This window comes from Hippoglossus hippoglossus, chromosome 3 (assembly GCF_009819705.1).
Source record: "Hippoglossus hippoglossus isolate fHipHip1 chromosome 3, fHipHip1.pri, whole genome shotgun sequence".
In the NCBI taxonomy this organism is placed as follows: Eukaryota; Metazoa; Chordata; class Actinopteri; order Pleuronectiformes; family Pleuronectidae; genus Hippoglossus; species Hippoglossus hippoglossus.
The window spans coordinates 19,705,335-19,726,190 of record NC_047153.1 but is presented as its reverse complement, the minus strand read 5'-3'; the positions used below and the strand labels follow the sequence as shown (position 1 = coordinate 19,726,190).

The window sequence follows — 20,856 nt, the reverse complement described above, 5'->3', positions numbered from 1 at the left end:
TGTAGATGTAACATTGTGAAATATTTAATATGAAGTTGTTCAGTATTTCACCCAAAATCATTAATGATTAACCTGAGACTTCACAAGGATGGATGTGGTACGAGTCAAGGAAGAACCCATTACATTTTGTTGCGCCTTTGGAATTTTGTCTCTACTTTAACATTGTGAGATAGCGTGTTTTGCAACATTTCTCAGAGAATAATTGAATGATTTTCATGAAAATCAATGAGCGTATAATTTTGTTTGGATCCATATAAAAATCTGGGTCTAGTTAATCTTATTGTGGTTTCATAAGGGTGTTGGTAAAGGTATGTGCTCTTCTGAGTGACATCTATCTATCGACCTACCTACCTACCTACCTACCTATCTATCTATCTATCTATCTATCTATCTATACCATCCTCGAATATGAGGGGGTTTTTTTTGTAATTTTTGCAATTTATAAACAAAGAACATCTAATCCCAGGAGGAGGAAGCATCTAGAAGCTTTCATCCGTCATCTGTACAATAAAAGATTTACTTTGATCTGAAAGTTGTCGTGATGACGTAGTTACGATGCGCAGCTCCGATAGCCCCCCCCCCCTCCTCTCTCAGCTGCCTGCTCGGTGAAATAAACAAGACGATGTTGTCAACTCCGCTGTTCCCGGTGCTGCTGCACTAAAAGTACAACACGGAACACGGCGAGTGACGCTGGACACCATCTTTAACCAAGTCTGCGACGAACTGTAAGTGGCGATCTGGTACCAGCTCGATGTCTGGTGCTTGTTCACAGGGGTCGGCTTTGTGGCCAACATTAGCTGACAGCTAGGCTAGTGCTAGCTAGCGTTAGCCAGGTGATAAGCTAACGGCAGGGGCGTGAGCTGCTTTTCGTTCAGCGGGTATTTATGTAAGCGTGTTCGATCGCCGATTCAATACGCTTTAATTTACACATATACGAACAGTCTTGAGCTAACACGCAGTTAGCCGACTAGAGAGCAAGGTTGTCAATGGTTAACGTCAGTCTGCTAACTTCCTGGAAACTACCATGATAATCTTGCATTCGTGTGTCAACTGTCTATTTCCACAATCGTCATTAATTCACACATTAGCACGAGTTAGCAGCTATCCAGTGCTAGCACGTTTGCGTTTGTGTAACAATTACACTGAGTTGAGTAATAAAGTTTGGCCAACGTCACCAAACTCCCTTCTGCCCTTACAGGTTGTTTGAGTCGTCTGATCAGGACAGACCCCGTTTCTACGCGTCGAGAAGAAGAGGAGCTCACACCCTGCGATGCCTCTGCTGTTTCTGGAGAGGTTTCCATGGCCCAGCCTGCAGACCTACACAATCCTGAGTGTGGCTCTGCTCGCCGGCAGCATCTTCAGCGCCTACAACACTGTCACTGATCCAGGCTTTGGGGCCTTGGAAACCGATGAAACACAGGCTGCCCCAGAGGTGGATCTTGAACATCTAAATAATGATTTTAGTAACAAAGAGTTGGCGACCACTGTGCTGTGGTATCTTGCCACTGACAGCCTCTTTGTATGGGTGAGTGTTGTTTAGTTAAAGACTTTGCATTGCTCCAGAAGAAGATGTTGTTTAAAAAATAAACAACTAACTGCCACTCTGTTCTCGTGCTCCTCCAGGTGTTAGTCAACACATTTTGCTGCTCTTTGATGTTATTTGCCAAAATGATTCAGTACGTGGTGTTCGGCCCACTGAGAGTCAGCGAGAAGCAGGTGAGTCTGTTGAAATGAGGTCTGTCAAACAGCCTGGGGTTGTCAACCTCTAAGCCTTTGCAACTGAAGTGTAGCCCTTCTAGAAATGAACTTGCTAATGTGCTCTGTGTTTACTCCTCAGCATCTAAAAGACAAGTTCTGGAACTTCATCTTCTACAAGTTTATCTTCATTTTCGGCGTGCTGAATGTGCAGACAGTGGAGGAGGTGGTCATGTGGTGTTTGTGGTTCTCTGCACTGGTCTTTCTCCACCTCATGGTTCAGCTCTGCAAAGACCGATTTGAATATGTAAGTTCTACAAACAACACCTTTCTTTTTTTACTCTCTCCAGGGCTCCGAGGCTCCCTCGTTCATGACTTCCTCATATGAAAATCTTACAATAAACAAATGTATTATTATTTTCCTTTTTGCTATAGACTATTCAAGCACTTTGTACATTGCAATGTAGATTCAGGCACTGGAAATGGCCAGTATGGCATTATGCAGGTTTAGGAAGCTCTGAAGCTAAAACTAAACAGCTGAAGAGCTTTTTCACAAAACTGTACTTCTGCTACAAGTTGTCTGTTTCTTTGCCTGGAGAGATTATAGAGGATGATCGATGGGCTAAACATCCCTCAGTGAAAGCTTTGCCTGTTTAGGATCCATAGTAAACAAGATAGGACTAGACCTACATTCTTTGTGACTACCTTTTTACTCATAAGAACTTAGAGTAAATACAAGGCGGCAGAAAGTCTGCTGTTTAATGACACTTGATCAGTGCACATACAAACTTCATTCAGAGGTCACAGAGTGTACTGAGCGTCTCCCAAAAGTCTTAAGAATGACTGGAGTCTTTTCACCTCTGAGTCTATAAATAGTTCCATTGCACTGGTATGTTAGCCTACTGATACAGTTTCACTAACTACATTGACGTGGCCCTGTATCAGGTTGTGCTCTGCATGTTGGGCAAAACAAAATATCAGATTTATTCAGCTCCCTGCAAGAAACGACATTTAAAACTGCCATGAAGCTGGTATGTTTCCTGTGATGTAATGTTGACTGGCTTTCTCCGAAGTAAATGTCTTCCTTTAGGGGAGTAACAGAAACGCTAAAGATGATAGATATGTTGTGAGTGTGTAAACCTTGTTAAACAATTTCACCTGAAGTGTTCAAATATTTGTAATGATGTCACAAATGTGGTCTACACACTCTAGAGCTATAGGTTCACAGTCTTACGCAATCTTCTTTCTGACCATGGACTTTATGTGGCTAATGTGTGAGGAGTTTATTGATTTTGAAATGGGTTGTGTAAAATTTGGAAGGGAAAAGTCCGAGCTCTTAGTCTTTCTGTGTGATTAGTACTGCATGACAGTATGTGAGCAAGTTAAACCAAGAAACACTTGTTTTCCATCAGCTGAATGGTTCATGAACATCTACGTTCATATTGTGTTAGTTTATGCTGTCGTTGTTGTCTTTGTCCATGGAAGCCCACTAGAAATTCCCAAATAATTAAAACTACTCAATTTTATTTTTATTTTGTATTTAAGGACAAAGAAAACTTTACAATCCTCATTTTTTCCCCACAGCTGTCGTTCTCCCCCTCCACTCCCATGCACAGCCATGTGCGAGTGCTCTGTCTGCTGGTCTCTCTTCTGTTGGACTGCTGTGGCCTCGCTGTGGTCTGTGGTCTGCTAGGAGCGTCCCATGGCATGCACACCCTCTCCTTTATGGCAGCCGAGGTGAGAGTCTGGGGCCACAACTGTATAAAAATGCCAAAACTATGTTTAAAATGCACTTAGATCATGCTAAGCAAAGATTATCTTGGATTCTGTCATAAAAGCTTTTATTTAGGCCTGAGTTCAAAACATCCCTTCACCATTTATTTTTCCAATATTTTATTTTAAGTCTATTTTGGATGGTTGTATATTTTATCAATTTAATCTTTGTACTTTTTTCTCCAGTGTCTGCTGGTGACTGTGCGTACTGGGCATGTCATCATGCGGTAAGTCTCCTTAAAGACTCCTTACACAAGCACACTCATGCACACACCGCAGCAGGACAGATGACATAGCCTCTACAAATTTGAAATCGAGCTAATGTTTTCCTTTGGTTCCATTAGCGCCAGTATAAAAGGCGTCTTTGTCCCAAAGAAGGTGGTTAGGTCTTGGGACAACTCTAAATAACTCAAATCAGCTGAGGCCCTTATGGATTCATTAGTGTTGCTCTATATTCGGGAACTGGTTTTGTCACTAGTAGAGCCTGTAGCTTGTCACACGGTAAAATAATGTTTGTGGTGACCAACCACCCTCACTTTGAACCCTAATAGAAGTTCTTGTTTCATGTTGTTACCTCGGATTGTGTTTTACTTGCCTCACAACAGCTTTGGACTTTTTCACCGTTTTGTCTTATTCAAGCATTTTGGCAAAATTGTTTAGAAACGATGAGCTTGTATTTTCTTTCGTTACACTCTTAACTCTCTGTTCTTCTGCTATCTAGATAGATTGGTCACATTTGTCAAATTTTGTCTTACCGATGGCAGTGATGCCTGTGCTAGTGTGTTGTTTATACTTTCTAAAGTAATTTTGATTCATGAACTCATTTTGCTCCAATAGCTGGATCAACCACGTTACTGTGTCAGTACAGTCTGCAGGTCTTGTAAAGCAGTGAATTCAATTCCGTCAAAAGATCTTGGTTGCAATTTTGAATGTCTAAAATCTTGTATCTTGGCTGCTGTATGGAGAATTGTTGGTTGCAAAATGTTTCTGAATGTGATTGCGGGCTGCAGGAAATCTTATATACTTGTACACTAAAAGTGAGCCTGGTACAACAGTCGGCACCATCAGACCAACAGTAAGCACTTAAGTACATAATCATTTTGAATTGGTTCAGCCATCTATTAATTATATAACTATGAATGAAATAGTTATATTTGCATCATCTGATCGGCGCAGAAACCCTGTAAATATCACCTGTGTTTAAAGAGTTGTGCATGTCCTCAGGTACTCCATTCATCTGTGGGATCTTAACCATCCAGGCACTTGGGAGAGTAAGGGGACTTATGTCTACTATTCAGACTTCATCATGGAGCTGGCCATGTTGTTTCTGGACCTCATGCACCATATCCATATGCTGGTAAGATACACTGAAGGCACGGAGACATGTGATGTTATGAAAATATACTATGTCCTGTTTCTCTTGATAGTTCCCTAATCGTTTACCTTTTCTGCCTCTCGTTAGCTTTTTGGTAACATCTGGCTGTCCATGGCAAGCTTGGTTATCTTCATGCAGCTGCGGTATCTCTTCCATGAGGTCCAGCGTCGCGTTCGCCGACACAAGAATTACCTTCGTGTCATCAACAACATGGAGGCCAGGTGAGGCTGTGTTTTATTTGACTGTTTTCTCCTTTTTGTTTTATATCGTTATTTCTCACTTGTAGCTTTGTACTGAGTCGATCGTCACTTGTTTCATCATTATTTTCATATTCTGTGAACTTTTAATGCAGGTTTGCTGTTGCTACTGCCGAGGAGCTGGCAGCTAATGATGACGACTGTGCCATCTGCTGGGACACCATGCTGACAGCACGCAAACTACCCTGCGGCCATCTCTTCCACAAGTAAAGCGATTTTTATGAGTCGCCTTCATGCAAGGGATGGTTGCGGTATCACTTACATGGGGCTCCTTATCCTAGATACTGTTTTATTTTGGAGGTATAATAAAGATGCCTAAAGGAGACTGCACCGGAACAGTTCTCTCTTTCATAGTAATATGAATTTCATTGTAAAGATATTTTTCTGATAATATTCGAGCAGTTTGGTGAGTGTTCTTCAGCAAGATTCCCTGCACAGATCCTGATATTTAGCAACAGAAGACTTGTCTTGATGCTTAAATTAATGGCAAGTCTTAGTACTATAATAACATTTGTGATCTGTGTGTCTGTTCTTCCAGCTCTTGTTTGCGGTCGTGGCTCGAGCAGGACACATCATGCCCAACATGTCGGACATCCCTGAACATCAGTGGCGATGGGGCCCCAGCGAGAGGCCAGCCGCAGGGCGGAGGTATGGGGGACAACGCCGGCCCCGGAGGAGCCGCTCCAGAAGCCAGACCACATATCAACCATCACAACCACTTTTTCCACTTTGATGGTGAGTCTTTCAGACACTGATCCAAGGACGAATGTGGTTGTGCAGTTACCCTCCACAGATCGGCTGTGTGTGACAATCACTTATTAAACCCACATATTCCCCTGTAGGATCTCGCATTGCCAGCTGGCTGCCCAGTTTCTCAGTGGAAGTAATGCACACCACCAATATCCTGGGCATCGCTCAGGCCAACAACAACTCCCAGCTCATGGCCATGGTGAGTTCAAGTTTACAGTCTGATGAAGTTTTTGATTTTAAGAGAGATGACACAGATAGCAGTTTGAACCAGGTATTATCTAATTTTAAAATTTTTGAAGGGTTTTTGATACTTTATTTGCACAAACCAGTGCTGCAATGAATTTGTCTCTGTCTTGTTTACAAGTAGCTTGTGTTTACTGCTTCAACAATATTGCCTGGGTTCGAGTACCATAACCAAAATGCTCTAAACATAATTACCTTACTTCGATATTATTTGAAGTCTTGCTAAATGCTTGTTACAATGATGACCTCTGTATAAAACTCAGCAGATGTAAACTGGGTATGAGGCTGCTTATTATCCATCAAATTAAGCTAGCCTAACTTGAACTGCAGCCGAGATCATTCAGGGATGATTGTAACCAAATAATCATGTGACACAGTAGGAAGATAATACAATAGATGTTATGTGTAATACTGTCAAATTCAAGTAGTGCTGTTTGCCCTAACCTCAACCCTACTGGCACTACAAGAATATTTTTAATCCAACAGATTTGGTAGAACCCGTTAGTTACTAAATATGCCAAGAATTTGAGGTCTTTTGAACTTTTTCATTCTTGTAAATCACTAACACTGTTTGCAGAAGACCTGCTTGTGTTAACCGTTTTAAAAGATCAATTTTAACTTGCACCAGCTTAAGTTCTGCTCTTCCCTCTCACGGCATCATTTTCTGAATCCTTGTCCATGTAACGTCTGGTCATCAGGCCCATCAGATCCAGGAGATGTTCCCTCAGGTGCCGTCCTACCTGGTGATGCAGGACCTGCAGTTGACCCGCTCTGTGGAGGTCACCACTGACAACATCCTGGAGGGACGCATCCAGGTACCCTTCACAACACAGGTCAGTTAATTTAGGCCTAAATGTTAACAAGGGAGCCATTTACATTTTTCCATGAATGCCAAGGAAACACTCTCCTGACTTTCTTTCAAATGGGTCAGAGGAAGAATGGGTCACACTGTCTGACATTATTTCTTCCTTAGGCCATAGAGCGCTCCCCTATACAGGGGAACAATGCAGGAGAGGAGCAGGCAGGGTCCAATGGGGCAGCTGAGCAGGAAATCAACGAGGCAGACAGCATGGAGGTCAGAGGAGGTCGCTTCTCTAAGTCCGCTGAGGAGAGGCAGAAGATGCTAATGCAGAGGAAAGAAGAGCTGCTCCAGCAAGCTCGCAGGTTGGTACACTGCTGCTTTGAGGTTTTTTCTTTAACCCAGTGGATTGAGTGCTTGAAATGTCACTACAGTCTTTGAAGACAGGACAAATGTTGAAGGCTTTCTTGTTTTGGTTACCAGAATAGCTGAAAGACCCAATTGTAAAGAGCTTAAAGTGATAATGTAATTTATTCACACACGATAAGGATTCCTAGCTGCCTTGTTTTCCTATAATCTTGCATTGCATCATATCTTTACATTTTCACTGCTGCCCCATAGGAGATTCCTGAACAAGAGTCCAGAGGATCAGGACGAGGATTTGCCTGGACTGGAGGAGGACATTGTCCCAGAGTTGGACTCAAGTGTCCTGAGACGTAGAATTGTGGCAGCAGCTGCAGAGGGACGCATGCAAATCCAGCTAAACCCCTCACCCTGATACAATGATTGGCTTCAGCTGAAGAGTCTACAACAACATCATCCCATGAGGCAAAAACAGAGCTCTTTCAACCTGTCCCCATGTGTTGTACAGTCAATGGTCACCATCTATTCAAACCTCTAATTAAAAAGCATTGCAAACATGGCCTTTGGACCGTTCTGAGCTGCCTAAATTAGGTGGGACTACTGTGAATAGCCTCTGCATCACTGATACAAGCCTGAGTATTTGGAGCATTATATAAATTGATGAGTGCAAGTTAAGAAATGCAAAGCTGCATTGCCCTTTACTCTCGTGCCACACATTGCTACCACTAGCTTCCATAGAGTCAGTGTCTGCTGTGGGAGATGAGCATGCTTTGTATTCAGGAGATCCAAGTCTTTAATGAGGAGGGTTTGAAGGTGTTATTATTATTCGATAAAGCTACTTTTTGGGTCCTTGTTTGTTTTCCTTTTTAGCAATTGTTTTTCACTCTTTTTTGCTCATGGCCGAAAGCTTCGTATTCTGGACGGAGAAACTCAGCTGACCTGTTTCTGTGTTGTTATTTTATGAGTTTCAACTGTGAATCAAGTGTACGCTTATTTCTTACCTTTGAGTAGGAGAATGTCACTTTAGTATTGTTCAGCCTTTCAGTCAAATATGAATGTCTCTATCAAAGCAATGCTGCAAACAAAAGTGTTTTGGACCCACACGGGTTGTTCTGTATTTAGTGTGTAATAACACCCAGTGCAAATAAGTTTTCATTTGTTATCTAACACAAGGAGGGAGTTTGAGTGTAATTCTTTGTTTTCTAAAACTGGCCCCAGATAAACAGAGGGGGTATATTACATTTTGTACACAAACAATAGTTCTCATCTTTGGTTTTATTTTCTTATATTACTCACTGCTGTTGAGTTGTGAAAATATTCTTTTCAGTTGAGAATTGCCAACCATGTCTGATTTGTTTTGAACTTGTGCAGAAATAGCTAAGTCTGTAGAAGTTGGACTTGCTGCTCAGTATTTCAAGGATGTTTTGATGCTTTTTCAACAGTGTTCATCAGATCGTTAGGTGACGCCTCTTGGATGAGCAGCAACATGATCTCATTAACTTAACACAAATCACGATGTGTTTGCTAATTATAGATCTAATATATAATATATTAATCAGGTGAATGACTGAGAATCTTATTGAAGAAAGTTTTGGAGGGGGTGTTTTTTGTTTGTACAGCCTTTGTCTACTCACATTGAGAAGTGCTAACTGAAACATACCAGCAGGGAACATAATCATCCTCTGCTAAAAGATTTTATTACAGAAATGTGCAGCAATATACAAAATGGACTGGGCCCTTGGAGTTTTATTGGGTGCTGACAAATTTACACTGAATCTGTAGCTGGTTGAGACGTGTTGACGGACACAAAGACGGACACTGACACTGTGTGTATTATAAGTGTTTGATTTCTTCGATTATTGTGCGAGGGAAGTTTGGGGGGAGGTATGCATGAATCCAGACAAGTGCTTTTGTTTGCTTCCACTTTATCCCAAAGAGCAGCCCACCAACTTCCTCGAGAAGCTGAAGTGTTGTGATCTTGATTGTGTGTTTTAATTTTATTGCTCAAACTCTGTTTGGGGGTGTTGTAACAATTATTGGATTTAGATTTCAGGTTTTCAGTTATTTAAATGTAAAAAAAAAAGGACTGTTTTATTTTCATTTTCAGTTTGTCATCCAGTTACTTAACATCTTTGAATATCCATGATATATTTTCCTAATCATGGGTTATCTTTCATAACCATGTCTTATTTAATCAAAACCTAAATACTTATTTGGACTGAGCTTTCCTGTAATTTTGTGCCTAAATTAAGAATGGTTTGGTAATGGATGATTTCTGTAAATCTAGTTTTTGTAAATAATGTCAATACAAAAGACTCAATAAACAGAGCTTCTACGGCTTTTTAACTAAAGAGGGTGACAATTTCATCTTTTTTCTTTGTATGTACACAAATGTATGTGTGTGTGTGGTCCAGGTATTAGTCATGTGGGGACCTAAATCTGTTGATACAGTCAAATTATGTGGACCTACTTCCACATGGAGACACAAAGCAAGTAACTAGATAGATAATTCACTTTAAAGTGAAGACAAGTTTTAATGATAGGCTACTGTAAAGTTTAGGTTAAGATTACTGTTAGGTTAGGGCGAATCACAATTTATGCGAAAGTGAAAGAAAGTCAATGTAATGTCCTCTGATGTCATGGAGACGTGACTGTGTGTTGGATTGTGTCAAATGCAAATATTCGTTGTTTTTGGGCTGCTTGTGCAGTTTAAGTAAAACTTCATACATGTCTATGATCTCTAATCTGACTTTGATGTGTATCGCTAACTAATCTTTGATAATCAAAACCTCCTTCCCCGGGATTTCTTCTGAGCCCCTGACGTTGTTTTGGGCTGCACCTTTACGTCCGGCATGTTTTGCCACGTCAGGCATGCGACCGCTCGTCGTCACCACGTCAGGCGTGAGCAGCAGCAGCAGCAGCAGAAGGCAACACCCACGCTGTCCCCCCGACCATGTAGCCCAGCCTCACTCAGAACCAGCAGCTCGCCGGGCTGTCATCGTGCGTCCTCCGGTCTGTGGGAGCCCCGCTGCGCCGTGCCTCTCTCCTCCCTGTGCTCCTGTCACCGGTAAGCTCCCAAGCTAGATCGCTAGCTCGCTGCTTAGCATGGGCTAACCCCCTCGGGAGTAGCGCTGGCGGTGCATGTGGGGTTAAAGCCGCTGGGTTGTGTAGTTTGTTTGGCCGCTTGACGGGACACACGAGGAAAAGTGACACGGGCTTGTAAAGTACATGTGTGTTATACGTGTGGACACTCAGTCAGATGTCACTTCAGTAAACGAATCTCTGCTAATGTGACGTTAGCTAGCTGAAACACCGGTCCGTACAACGTTAGTGGAGAAGTGCTCATGAGTTATTTGGCCACTGGGGCTACCGTAGCGAAACATGGTGTCCTAATACCACTTTCTAAACTTATTTTAACTGTGATAATCTACTCGCATTGTTTGTTGTTGGTGACAGCAGTGTTTGGCTGCCATGGAAACCACTATGTAAACATCTGCTAGCTTCATCCAACTTAGCAGTGATAACTTTTCACTATGAATGGCCCTCTGTTGGTTTCACCCCTCTCACATTACACATCCTGGTCCACATCATCATCATCATCATCATCATCGAGAGAAAAAACCAGCTCAAGAAACTAAGGTGTCACCTCATTATCTCACAAGGGCGTGTGTCTGTTTAAATGCCAGCAGGCTCTTACAGCTATTAAAGGGAGGCACGTCAGATTGTGTTTGTCTGATCAAAGTCCTGTGTGAGTTCAAGCACACACGTAGGTACGGTCAATACTGCTGATCTTAGATGAGACTCTATTCAGTGGGTCATACTTTCATTGTTTTATCGGCGTGGGAACTTACCTCCCCTCACCTGCCTTTGTGTGTGTTTTTTTTTAAGCCGAGGTCTTGGAATGCTGCTGGACGAGACTCCGCTCTTTGAGCCCTCTCTGCTTAAGGAGCTCGACTGGAGCTGCAACACCGTGTCCTTCTCTCCACCCATCTCTCCGTCCAGCCCCGGAGAAGGCCTGGTGCTGAGGCCGCTCTGTATGGCCGACTTCAATAGAGGTGAGTCCGGGGACATATTTCAGACCACTTTTATTTAATATATTATTTTACTAGCCCTAGAGCAACCCCAAAGGACAATCTGATCCCACAACACCTGGTCTTTCTTGCTGAAGTTTATTCAGAGCTGATTCCTCTCTACACCACCTTACTCATCCTCCCTAACTCAATATATCAACCCAAAATAACAGAGTCCACATTATTCTTGCTCAACCCTCCTCTGTATTTCTTTTTTAATGTCATGTTTCTGTTTTGTAGATAAACCTGTAGTGAAGAATAATACAAATATTAACACACTTTTTTTTCTCCTAAGTGGCTTAGATGAAAGATTTTAGTAATGTAATAAATTAAAATATAACTTAAAAAAGTTGCTTTCATCAACTGTTGTGTGTTTGTGCTTCAGGATTCTTCAAGGTTCTATCTCAACTCACGCAGACAGGCGATGTCACACCCGAGCAATTCACAAGTGAGTTTGCTTAACATAATGCTTATTTGATGTATGAATAAAGTGAGATACTGCCCTTCTATTTACTTTGTTCAGAACGTTTACAATTAACACACAACTCAAATATTTTAACTCCCAAAGTGCACCCACATTTTTTGAAGTCAACTCTCTTTCTGGGCATCAGACTTGAATTAACTGCAGCTAGTGTACGGACTTTAAATACAATATTAGATCCATTAAAAACAAATTGTTGTCTTTTTGATTCCAGAAAAGTTTGAGCATATGAAGAAGACGGGAGACTACTTTGTGATTGTGGTGGAGGACACAAATCTGGGACAGATTGTTGCTACGGCCACATTGATCACAGAACACAAATTCATCCACTCCTGTGCTAAGGTAAATTACACCCCAACAATTTGTGTATATTTTAATAATAGATGCAACTATAATTTCTTTCTAAAGGTTATATTTGTAATCTGTTCTGTTTTTTGTTTTTTTACATTGATTCATATTTATTGATTATTTATAATCTTAAAATTGGTTGAAATTATGTATTTATAATGAAAACCACCTCTGTTGGGGTTTTGTTTGCAGAGAGGCCGGGTGGAGGAGGTAGTCGTTAGTGACGGTTGCAGAGGGAAGCAGCTGGGCAAACTGTGAGTAGACCTGTGTGAGCTGGACACAGAAATCTTCTTTACGCTCGTTTTAATGTTTAAAACCGTGTATTTCAATAATGTTATGCATATGAAGGTAGTTTAGGATACATCTTGGGATTTCTGCTGACCTTTTTTTAAAGACTCATCCGTTTTCTTTTTTCTCTTCCTTGTAGGTTAGTTTCAACTCTTACTCTTCTCAGCAAAAACCTGAATTGCTACAAAATCACATTGGAATGTGCACCCAAAAATGTGGCTTTTTACCAAAAGTTTGGCTATGGCGCATCAGAGGAGACCTACATGCAGTGTCGATTCTCTGACTGAGGACAGCAGCAGCTTTGAGAACAATTTGGGAGAAATGGACCATATCTTTATAAATGCAGGGATTTAAGTTCTATGTTTTTGCGATTGATTTACTCCAAGCAGGATTCTAGAGAAAGGGGTCTTGTCTGCAGGGCTCCTCTTTGCGTGCACTTCGTCTCCTGACAGTGGAGCTGACCTGAGAGCAGAACCTGCGCCAGAAGTGACCCCACAGAGGAGCCCTGCAGGCAGACATGCAGAGAGGCCCCGGATGAGATCAATGTAGATCTGAAGGAGGAATTTGCGAAGGGGATGGGGGGTGTGACACAGTGAGCTCGCCTGGCAGCTGTATGAGACCATTAGATGTAGAATTTGAAGGGAAAACAGGCAGTTAATGAGCGAAATGCAAATATTCATGTAGGCTAAGAGTGTCACTAGTCTTCTTTAAAAAAAAAAAAAAAAAAGAAAACATAGGGCAGTGCACTAGGGGGGGGGGGGGGGAAATGGTCACCTTTTTTTTTTTTTGCCCTGTACACAAACCGACATCTGAACTTGACAATGTCTTAAGAACTGGCAGATACATGAATGTATGTTAAAGCCCTCTGCTCAGTTCAACATCATCCTGCGCCCCTTTGGTAACCACGGTAACCTGACATCATCTTCCTCATCATCTGCCAGTTACTGTAAATGTGATGTCCTCTCGTGTTACGCTGCTGAGTAAATGACAGAGAACTTTCAAATATCTGTGGCTACCATGAAACTGGTAGTTAACGCGCTCGGGACAGGAAGAAGGCACCAGATGAACAAAAGAATTAAGAGTTTACAACAGTTTCTCAACAACACTACAAAACCAAACATGCTTGAAGGATCAGGATTCAGCAAACAATCTCTGTTGTATTGATCATAAAGGGCGAGTCACCAAAGAACAGCAACTTTTTCCTAAGAGAACAGGTTCTACTTGAGTTTCATTCTTCAGTCCTCTCTGCACAGAAGACTTTTCTTTCTCTGACAGTTGTGTTGCTGGATAATTATGAAGGTTCCAATACATAAAGCATCAACTGAACAACAAAAGTTTTGTGAGGCAATAGAAATGAAGTAATAGGTTTTTACAGTTTTGTATCTGGTTGATATTCCCAATCAGAAGAGATGAGAAATGGGTAACAATGATTTTTGTAAGCAAACCTTTATTTAAGCTTTTTGTAGTTAAGATTTATAACTATGCTGTTATTCTGGAGAACAGGGGAAGATATTTTATGTAATTTATTTCCAAATATGTAATTGCCAAAATAAACTATTCTGATCTACAGTATTCACCTTAATTTCTTTTTGTAAAATAATTCTGAAGACCCTGGGGCTCACCCAGAACTCATTGGAGGGATACCATATCCCATCGGGCATAGAATCCCCCTGGAAGAGGTGGAAAGCGTAACTAGGGAGAGGAACATCGGAAAGCCTCCTTGGCCGACTACCTCCACGACCCGAGCCCGGATAAGTGGAAGACGGAAGATGGATTTAAGTGGCGTCATTGCAAAATTGTTTTAAAATGAAACAAACTTCAGCCTCATGGTTAAACCCATTCTGCCCCCAAAGCTCTCTGTTAAAATAAATACTATAACAGCATGTAGAATAACATCTTATTTTTCAATATAAAATGTGTCTTTAGGGAATAAATAAATAAAAGCACAGCATTAAGATAACACATAAAAACACTGTTGAACTCTGTCAGACTTCTTTTTATTAAGCAGTGAGTTATTTTTCAATTCTTTACTATCTCACATTAAGCCTGATATTAGTCCACAATCCTATCACTCCCAAAATAAAGGCATTAGCTTTTCCTCTTCTCGTGTCCTCCACTGGGCAACATCCGGGCTACTTTCCCTTTTGCCGACTGCCCCCTTCTGGTCGTCTACACAAATTCAAGTATCGAAAGTGCATTATTGCAATACTGTCCCGCTGCAAATGCAAAATGCTTTAAATACTATAAAACTGCAAAAAATCTCCCATCAGTGCATACAGTTCAAGAAAAAAAAAAAAAAAAATTGTTATCAAATTTGCCCATCCCCATCAGCACTCCACGTCTCAGACATGAGTGGTCCCCCCCTCCCGCCCTCCTCCCTTCCCATTAGAAAAAGTTCAAATATTTACATTTTTAATCCCATTAAAAATGTAAAAAAAAAAAAAGAAACGAGTGCACTGCGCCACACGGCTAAATGTAAGCAAAGCTCATCCGTTCTGTGCTGCTGTGACCTGCATTGCTCCAAAGTCTTCGTCTTCCTCCAGGCTGCGCTTACGGCTTCCTGTTGAAGAAATGTGGACAAAAAGAAGAAGTTAACCTACAGCACATATCATTACACAGTTTGTTGAGTTCAAAAACAAGTTTGCAAATCACAGGCCGGACCTACTGCCTCTACAGCGCTGTGTCAGCAGGGGAGAATCATCCGGTTTAGGAAATATCTTGTGATTTGTGCTGACTTCTTTTTCAAATGTATCCTTTTTTCTCTTTTCTGTCCTTGTATGTTAGTTCTTAACTTTATGCCGTTGCTATGAAATCACATTGGTAGAGGAAAGTCATCAGACATCTGGTGAGTCAGACTAAATAAGCATCCCTTCTGGATCTAATTATGTGTCAAACCCTGAATACTTCACAGTTTGAGCTCGGTGAAATCATTAGCATACAACAGATCAGGGAAATTGTGAGTCAATTCATGGAAGCTGCAACTGGAATATAAGTCTGAGCCACCTAAATAGAAACATTCATGATATTAAAGGGTGCAGAAGTAAGTATGAATTTGCTGATGGTGCAGGACTGCGCACACTGTGTACAAACCTGGCATCCCAGCTTGTAAAGAGAAGGACCTGCCCAACTGCATCGGTGACATCATCTTAATGGTCAATTTGGCTGAGTAGATCGCTTCATACTCCTAGGAAACAAACACTTATTACGGCTGTACGGAGTTAGCATTGGTTGCAGAAAAGCACAGTCAGCAGAACAGAGCATGTTGTTAGTAATGTGATGTTATGTTCTCTGAACCGGTTTTTCAGGCTGACGGAAGATTTGCTTTCAATTAAATGTTCAACCTGGAGACTGTCATGGCTGATAGCAGAAAATGTCAACATTACCCTTCATGCCAGTGTATTGTGTGTACGAAAAAAATGTATCCACAGATTTTAAACACTTTGTTAGAAACCTTCTATGGTGTGTAAACATGTTCTTGCTCATATTTTCCTCCCTCAAACTGTGGCAGGACAAATATAACATACAATATGATATGATGTAATAAGAACTATAACATTTTATATTACAATACAATATCATATAATACACACAGAAACACAACACACACACATTCATTAGGATACAATGACTTTTACCCTTGGTACTGATAAGCAATGTGCCTTCACTAACCCTAACCACATACTTGTCATGCGACTGCTAAAGAAAACTCTGCTCATCCTCATGTTGCTTACAAATCAAATGAATATGTTCACTGCTAAATGTCTCCTGCTGAGTGATGGGTGTGTGCATACTGAAGATGGGGAAATTATTTCTACAGGGTCCATTATTCAAGACCATTATTCAGAATTAGTATTCATACTGAAAGAGAACAGGTCACCGGACTAAGCCTTGTTTTAAACACACACTCTCCATCTTTTTAAACATCAAATGATCTGCTGCAATATTGTTAATATCCCATATGACACACTCTTTTCTTCATAAGTAAGATGTGAAGGGATGTATAAAGACCCTCTTCTTCATACTTCATCATGTATATGTCTGTTAGACGGACATTAATGGATGACATAGTGCCTGAAAATCATTATTGTTTTTTTTCTTTAAATTTTTTAATTAATAGATCAAATCTATGTCTAAAAAAGGATGCAAAAGTCTTCAAGCAGAACATTTTGCTGCAGTCATCATATATAGAAACAAAAGCAGCGTTCTTGACAGTATATTGTGTTGAGTACCAGTTAACACCTGTGTGAGGGGGTCAAGCCTCACCTGTAGCTGATGCACAAAGCCCACATTGGGGTTGATGCAGAACCTCCTCTCCTGGACGTGGCTGAATGCATCCCTTCAAAGTGAACAGGACAAAGTTACACCCACAGTCTCTGAAACACTGAGTATCATCACTCTAAACCAGTGTGTTTTAGCTCTAAATTGTAGAAGAATGCTTCTAAAAAAAACCAAAATGATCTAACAATTAAGCTGCAGTATATATTTCTGATACCTGCATTCTATCATACAATTTCTCTTATATGGTACAAAAGAAAATTGAAAAGTTTTCAAATGATGTAAAACTAAGAAGAAAACAAAAGAAAACCTACCTGTATTTCATCCCAAAGGTTTCCATAAGGTATGCAATCACTAAGGCGGCACTAAATCAAACAAGGAATAAAGGACAGTGTCACATTCAAAGCTATAGTTTGTTCTAATCTGAGAATATAATTAAGTGAATTAAAAATACAATATCCAAGGATAGATTAGAAACCTTTAGCAGCCATATGTCATGGAAATTCACTACACAATGGGCTAAGTGCATGTTGAGAAATTACAATATAAAATCATGTGAGAATGTAAAGCAAACGTCACCTTCTTGATATCCCTGCATTACCATGAACCAGTACCTTTCCTAGAAGAGAAAGAAGAGAGATGGTTGACAACTCTTCTTTTCTACTTGACAATCTGAGTAAGTAAAAGGACACTGCATGCATTCCTACCTCCTGTTGCTAAGCAGCTATCGATAAATTCCTTAGTCTGTGAGGAAGAAAATGAAGGAGAGAAATGAAATTGCCGGACATCTCATTTCAGCAAGCGAAGAAGGAAATATAAAGGCTGCTTTGTTAACTCACCGTTGGGAAAAATCTGATTATATTTTCCACTGGATTGTCAGCAATATCTAATACAAGGTATCTGCAAAGATGCAACACAACAACATTTAGTTTATGGGTTAGCAAGGAAGGACTTGAACAAATAAACTCACTTTCAACATGTCACACATATGCAGTCACATGAAAAATATACTAACCTAAATGTATGAGGGAAATTAGGTTTGATAAAATTGGCTTCTATGTCTTGGCGGACACACACAACATGCGTTATGCCCTGTCTCTCGAGAATTGGCAGCTGCGCAAAGAGAAAGTAGATAAGTAACAAGAGGATCAAAAAGTATACGAGCAGAAAATGTTTCTCTGTGTCGGCCTCCTGGAGAACTTACCTTGCTTTTCATTGCAGCAGAGTAGGGACCTAAAAACAGCCCTGGTAAGATCTCCTGTAAATTGAAGATAGAGCAGGGCAGCAAATTAACACAGGCAGTGACATAACTGACGTTGAGAAGGATCCCTCAACCCCAAATACATGAATTCACCCAGGGCGAGACAGTTAACCTCTCTATGGACATGATGTCTTTAGAGCCAGACTGATCTATTTGTTGCACGCGGGGCTGGAAGATAGAAGTTTACACATCAGCCGATATCAATACTTTTCATGATAAATGTCACATTATGTCAAGTTAGTATGTGGTATGTCAAGTTAAAGACTGAGTCTTGCTCCTGAGTAAAGGTTGTGGGTTTAAAGTCTTTTTTTATGAGCAGGCAATGACAAAGACAAACATTATGTCTTAGCTGTGCTTGCACTATGACCTGGTCCACATGCCGAAGTGTCCTTGGGCAAGTTACTGAACCCCAAATTGCACCTTCTCATAGAGAAAGTGCTGCACATATATGCACTGAATGCATGTGTGTGTGAATGGGTGAATATAAAACTGTACTGTAAAGCACTTTGAGTGGTCATCAGGACTAGAAAAGCAACAGATTTGCATTTACTATGTATAAGAAATATATACATATATATTGGACTTTGTCATATTGCTATTGATGAAAATTATATTGCGAATTATTATTGATATTGCTCTATTGCCTTGCCCAAGATGGCCAGTAAAAATGTGCAGATATGATCCATTAACAGACATATTATTGGTATCTGTGTTTGTCAATATGCACCAATTTGAAAAGTTGTATTTTACAGAATAAACACGGCAGAAGAGATGTGCATTGATGACATTGCACATTTACACAAATTCAAATTCTAGACGTTTTATTGTATTACTTTTTTTGTTTTATTTCTAGATGCTTAAACTGTAAAATATAAAGCTTCTGTTAAATTTCTTTTAGACAATGGTTTGATAATGATTTATTAGAAATCATTGCCAATTTTTTTCAAAATATATTTATTTTGGCCAATATATTGGCATCGGTACTCCTTAATATCGGCCTCCAAACATCCACATTAGTCAGACCCTAATGTCTTGACTAGTGTCCATTGTAGAGGTAATTTAAGCAGCCAATACAAGAATCTGTCCAAACTCTATTCAAAATCAATGATTTTCAGTCCACGGGAACTAGGTGTTCAGATACAAGAATAAAGTTGCTCACCAAGTTTCACCAAGATAAATCTGCAATATTCTTTTGAGAAATCACCTGTTCTTCGCTGCTCCAAAACAGCAGTTGCACTGCTCTGCGACAAGTATTGTTTTCAGAGTGGTGAAGAAGAAGTAATTCCCAGTAGTAACACATTAGCCAGAACTGGATAAAATGTCAGCAATTTGGTAATGTTTCACGATGGAAGGACCCACAAGTGAAACGGTGTCGTGCACTACATGCAAGACTTCAGTTTGGAGGGGTGTTTCCAATTTAAACACAAGTATTAGACCATCCAATTATTATAGCAATCTTTACTTCCATACAGCATTGGTACTACATTAATACATTATGTATATATAATGTATTAAAGTCCAGGTATCAGACTCAGTATCAGGGAGGGACTAATGGTATTAGAACATTTCACATGTAAGCCGTGTTGGTAAATATCAGGTTCTCAGATTTATATACAACCTATTCTCTGGATTAGAGCTGGACATTATGGTTAAAGTCAACAACAATTAACTCGTACATTAGCCTATAAGTGAATTCCACCAGTGCAGTGTGATAACTGAGACACTAATAATCAGGGGCTGTTTTCATATGTGAGGGGACTGAGCCCTGGGAATCCTCCCACCCAACAAACAGACATTCTGCTGTCAACAGTCTGCTCTTACATACCTGCATCTCTCGTCTCATTGGATAAGCCCAGTCCTGGGAGAGGGGAAACACACAGTGGGGTTAAAGATGGACACTTTATTTGTTGATGCGACACAACCTGGAGATTGAACCGCCACAAAGCAGCGGGAGGACCGAGCCCCAGTGAACTCTGTGTACATACGTGGCTAACAGTGGTGTCAGAGGCTAAGCTACCCAGTGTTTCCTCAGGGAACAGACGTGGACTAAAGACAGAAACACACCGGTGCTGCGCTGGTCCACATGGACGCGCTGCACCCAGTTAAACACACACCGCTCACTGGGGCGGGCGTGTTTCCTCAGGCGGACCGAGGAGGTGCAGTGCCGGAGGTTAGCTCGGGTTAGCCTCGGTGGACATGTCGGCTAACACACACTCACCAGCAGCTCCTCCTTGGTCGCGGGGAGAGACGGGAACTGGAGTTTGTTGTCCTCCTCCATGCTGCTGTCGGTTCGGCCACCGCCGGCTCCGGCCTCGTCGCGCTCTGTGCGTGTTTCTGTCGCGTTAGCTGGACAGTCGATGCGATTTGTTTTGAGGCTCCACATGCATGTCCGCCATGCTGTCCCCTGACAGATGTGTCACGTGACCGCGCGGCAGCTGGCAAGCGGCCGCGTGGATGGAAATAAGAGAGGGAGGCAGCAGCGACGCCCAGTGGACGGCTTGAGAAGCGCACGGCAGTGTTGGGGCGTGTATGGGAAGTTTTTGATGCCAAAATAAAGCGAAGAAAGAAATTAATTGAAATACAAGACACTTAATTATTAGTATTTTCTATCAACACACACATTGACTGTACCAGTGACATGGTTGGAGCCTGCTCTTGTCAGGCAGAAACAACTGTCTGGTATTGATGGATCCCAAGTCGGGTGGGAAGGGTCATAAAAAAAAATTTCTAATTAATAGCAGATGGGTTTGGGGGGGTGAAATAATCCAACTAGACGAGTCATCAGGGGACAATTTGCTTTCTTTTTGGGAGAAACCGCTGAGTCAGCGCAGCCGAGCGCATCGTTGAGGCGAGGCAGAGTCGCCGAAATTCTGGCTCA

The 20,856-nt window shown here is 41.2% G+C and overlaps 3 protein-coding genes across 6 annotated transcripts; 2 read left to right on the top strand and 1 right to left on the bottom strand.

Moving 5' to 3' along the window:
* The first annotated feature begins 565 nt into the window (after positions 1 to 565).
* Positions 566 to 9,618, top strand: LOC117758314 (E3 ubiquitin-protein ligase AMFR-like). Of its 2 annotated transcripts, none has more exons than XM_034579897.1 (14): positions 566 to 725; positions 1,199 to 1,525; positions 1,624 to 1,716; positions 1,838 to 2,002; positions 3,280 to 3,432; positions 3,655 to 3,695; positions 4,693 to 4,825; positions 4,931 to 5,064; positions 5,196 to 5,306; positions 5,639 to 5,835; positions 5,943 to 6,049; positions 6,792 to 6,908; positions 7,067 to 7,257; positions 7,514 to 9,455. In XM_034579897.1, the coding sequence occupies exons 2-14, from the start codon at positions 1,271 to 1,273 to the stop codon at positions 7,668 to 7,670; spliced, it is 1,854 nt and encodes a 617-aa protein (XP_034435788.1). In that variant the 5' UTR covers positions 566 to 725; positions 1,199 to 1,270; the 3' UTR covers positions 7,671 to 9,455. The 2 variants fall into 2 exon arrangements, with proteins under 2 accessions (XP_034435788.1, XP_034435779.1); XM_034579888.1 differs by having other exon boundaries at positions 567 to 725; positions 6,792 to 6,926; positions 7,514 to 9,618.
* Positions 9,619 to 10,143: 525 nt separating this feature from the next.
* On the top strand, positions 10,144 to 14,012 carry gnpnat1 (glucosamine-phosphate N-acetyltransferase 1). 2 transcript variants are annotated; one of them, XM_034580975.1, is made up of 6 exons: positions 10,144 to 10,319; positions 11,144 to 11,310; positions 11,711 to 11,773; positions 12,021 to 12,148; positions 12,347 to 12,408; positions 12,582 to 14,012. In XM_034580975.1, the coding sequence occupies exons 2-6, from the start codon at positions 11,157 to 11,159 to the stop codon at positions 12,727 to 12,729; spliced, it is 555 nt and encodes a 184-aa protein (XP_034436866.1). In that variant the 5' UTR covers positions 10,144 to 10,319; positions 11,144 to 11,156; the 3' UTR covers positions 12,730 to 14,012. The 2 variants fall into 2 exon arrangements, with proteins under 2 accessions (XP_034436866.1, XP_034436855.1); XM_034580964.1 differs by having other exon boundaries at positions 10,145 to 10,322.
* Positions 14,013 to 14,412: 400 nt separating this feature from the next.
* Positions 14,413 to 20,440, bottom strand: styx (serine/threonine/tyrosine interacting protein). 2 transcript variants are annotated; one of them, XM_034580952.1, is made up of 12 exons: positions 20,197 to 20,440; positions 19,804 to 19,836; positions 17,922 to 17,975; positions 17,733 to 17,830; positions 17,557 to 17,617; positions 17,425 to 17,461; positions 17,297 to 17,336; positions 17,032 to 17,082; positions 16,706 to 16,778; positions 15,533 to 15,626; positions 14,953 to 15,002; positions 14,413 to 14,611 (listed from the first exon to the last, which is right to left on the bottom strand). In XM_034580952.1, the coding sequence occupies exons 1-12, from the start codon at positions 20,359 to 20,361 to the stop codon at positions 14,531 to 14,533; spliced, it is 837 nt and encodes a 278-aa protein (XP_034436843.1). In that variant the 5' UTR covers positions 20,362 to 20,440; the 3' UTR covers positions 14,413 to 14,530. The 2 variants fall into 2 exon arrangements, with proteins under 2 accessions (XP_034436843.1, XP_034436847.1); XM_034580956.1 differs by having other exon boundaries at positions 14,413 to 15,002; positions 20,197 to 20,428.
* Positions 20,441 to 20,856: the final 416 nt, after the last annotated feature.